Genomic DNA, 2,462 nt, shown 5'->3' on the forward strand with positions numbered 1-2,462 from the left:
TGTTATCATCAAAATCATAAACTCGGAAGCCCGAGTTATAACATTTGTCATATGCCAATGCAGAAATAGTCTTACCTGAAAAATTACAAATTATTTCCAGCTGATCCTCCAGCTGATTATCAATGTGCAAATTCCTGATGATATTTACAAGATTTTCATGGAAGAAATTAAGGAGTTTTCCTTCATCCCATTCCCCAGTATCAGAAATAAAGTACTAAACATTCAAATTTTCCAAAGCATTACAGTCCACAAAGGTTGTCCATTCATTTAGACATTTATACAACATCCAGATATCACTTAGAACATTAATTTTAACTCCTTTTCCCACTTTCCATCTCACAATGGGTTTCAAGTGTTTACCTCCATCATTTAGTAATTTCCAAGCATTAGAAAAACCTCTCAAGCAATTGTCATTAAGAACATTATGTCTGAACTTAGCCTTGAAAGTTCGGTTCAGGAAAGAATCTATTTTCTGGATATAATTCTAGGCTAACCTTGCCCGTAGAGTACCACTCCTAGTTATGATAGATTGAACACCCAACCCACCAGCCGTAATTGGACAATAAATGTCCTCCCAAGCAACATAATGCAACCCGGGTTTCTCATTCTGTTTATGCCAAATGAATTTCCTACATAATTTCTCCACCTCATGAAGCACCTTCTTAGGCACCATGGAATGAGTAACAGTAAATCTCGGAAGAGACATCAGAGATGATTTAATAAGAGTAATCTAACCACCCAAAGACAGTGACTTCTTCCCCCAAACATTTAATCTATCCGAGACATGGCTTAGAAGATCCTGGAAGTCAGGCTCTCCCAACCTCTGTAAAGAAATCTTAATACCCAAGTACTGCAATTCCTTGACAACCCAGAAACCTAGAATATTAGCCACGATGTTCTTATGAGATCTCTTAATAATCTTACTAAAAATGATCTGGGATTTATTAACATTCACCTTTTGACCTGTCAAATTACAGAAATCCTCCACAATGCCTTTTAACAAACGTGCCAAAAAATGTAGTAGCCCAAGAGAAAAGTAGCATATCATCTGCATAGAGAAGATGCGTGATCCTAGGTCCTCCTGGAGATACTTGAATGCCGAATTCTTGCCCCCTTTGCTCAATTGAGTTAGACAGCAATTGAGAGCAGCCTTGCCTGAATCCATAATGTGCATCAATCCACTTCGTGTATTTCTCATTCAGGATAATAGAAAATCTAGCATTTATCAAACATTCCTCTAGAAGCTTAGAAAAGGCAGTGGTGAAGCCATACCAGAGGAGAATATGATTCAAGGTTGACCATCCCATACTATCATACGCCTGTTCCATGTCCAGTTTCACAGCCATCAGCCCCTATTTATTTCTTGATACTTTAAGTTTATTGAAAATCTCTTGTACCAATAGGCAATGCTCCAAAATTAACCTCCCTGGAATGAATGCAACCTACTCTTCAGAGATCAACCTAGGCAAACAAGTCTTCAATCTATTAACCAACATCATGACCACAATTTTGTACATGCTTTGACATAGACTAATGGGTCTATAGTTAGCAGGCCAAACCGGATTCTTAATTTTAGGAATTAATACAATGAGTGTATCTTTCTATTCCTTGTGCATTACTCTGGATATAAGGAATTTATTTATCGCATTCCAAGTGGCATCACATACTAAATTCCAATAGCATTTGAAAAAGGAAGAAGTTACACCATCAAGTCCCAGAGACTTGTTGCTACCTTCCTGAAAAATAGTGATTATGCACTCCTCCATATTAAAATCTATACTCAAGGCAGCAGCATTCAAAGCACTTATCTTCTGCTTTTCTGAAGAATAAGGCCACCCCATCAAGTAACAATATTTGTATTTCCATTTCTTCTCAAAGAACTACAAAAATACTTGTTCTAATTGATCATCTTCCTCTACCAGAGCATTGTTGGCATCCTTAACTTGCATAATCCAATTTGCATTCCTACGGGCATATGCAAAGTTATGGAAGAACTTTGAATTAGTGTCCCCCTCCTCATGCCATCTGGATTTTGCTCTTTGGTTCCACCAAATAGTTAGTCTTCTAAGAGTGACATTAAGTTCATGAACCTTTCTTCTAAGATTGAGCAAATCATCACTAGAAAAACCTGAGCCCGAAGCCTCTTTGGTTTGTAGTTCCAGAATATCTCTCTTAAGCTCTTCTTTCAGCATACACAGATCACTGCACTTATTCTTATTCCAGAAAAACAGCACTCACAATGTCCTCCTGAGCTTTCTATGTAGCACCTCCACCTCATCACAAAAATCAGTCTTTTTCCAGGAAGTAGAATCACTACTCCAGGCAGCCTGGTACAACCTCCAAGTATCTTCAAATCTAATAGCCTTTCTTTTATTAATCCTTTTAGGATCTAAAATGTACACAATCGGGCTGTGATCAAAGGCCACACGAGAAATATGCTTAACCTTCCCATGTGGTACTAA

The 2,462-nt window shown here is 37.8% G+C and overlaps 1 protein-coding gene across 1 annotated transcript; it reads right to left on the reverse strand.

The window, feature by feature from the left end:
* Nucleotides 1–75: 75 nt before the first annotated feature.
* LOC110105100 lies at nt 76–1,346 on the reverse strand (the record flags this gene model as incomplete). The annotated part of the gene is made up of 3 exons (XM_020834474.1): nt 1,010–1,346; nt 767–963; nt 76–214 (listed from the first exon to the last, which is right to left on the reverse strand). Coding segments are annotated over exons 1-3 (673 nt in total), but the record flags the coding sequence as incomplete, so codon positions are not given.
* Nucleotides 1,347–2,462: the final 1,116 nt, after the last annotated feature.

This window comes from Dendrobium catenatum, unplaced genomic scaffold (genome assembly GCF_001605985.2).
Source record: "Dendrobium catenatum unplaced genomic scaffold, ASM160598v2 original_scaffold_80088, whole genome shotgun sequence".
Lineage (NCBI taxonomy): Eukaryota > Viridiplantae > Streptophyta > Magnoliopsida > Asparagales > Orchidaceae > Dendrobium > Dendrobium catenatum.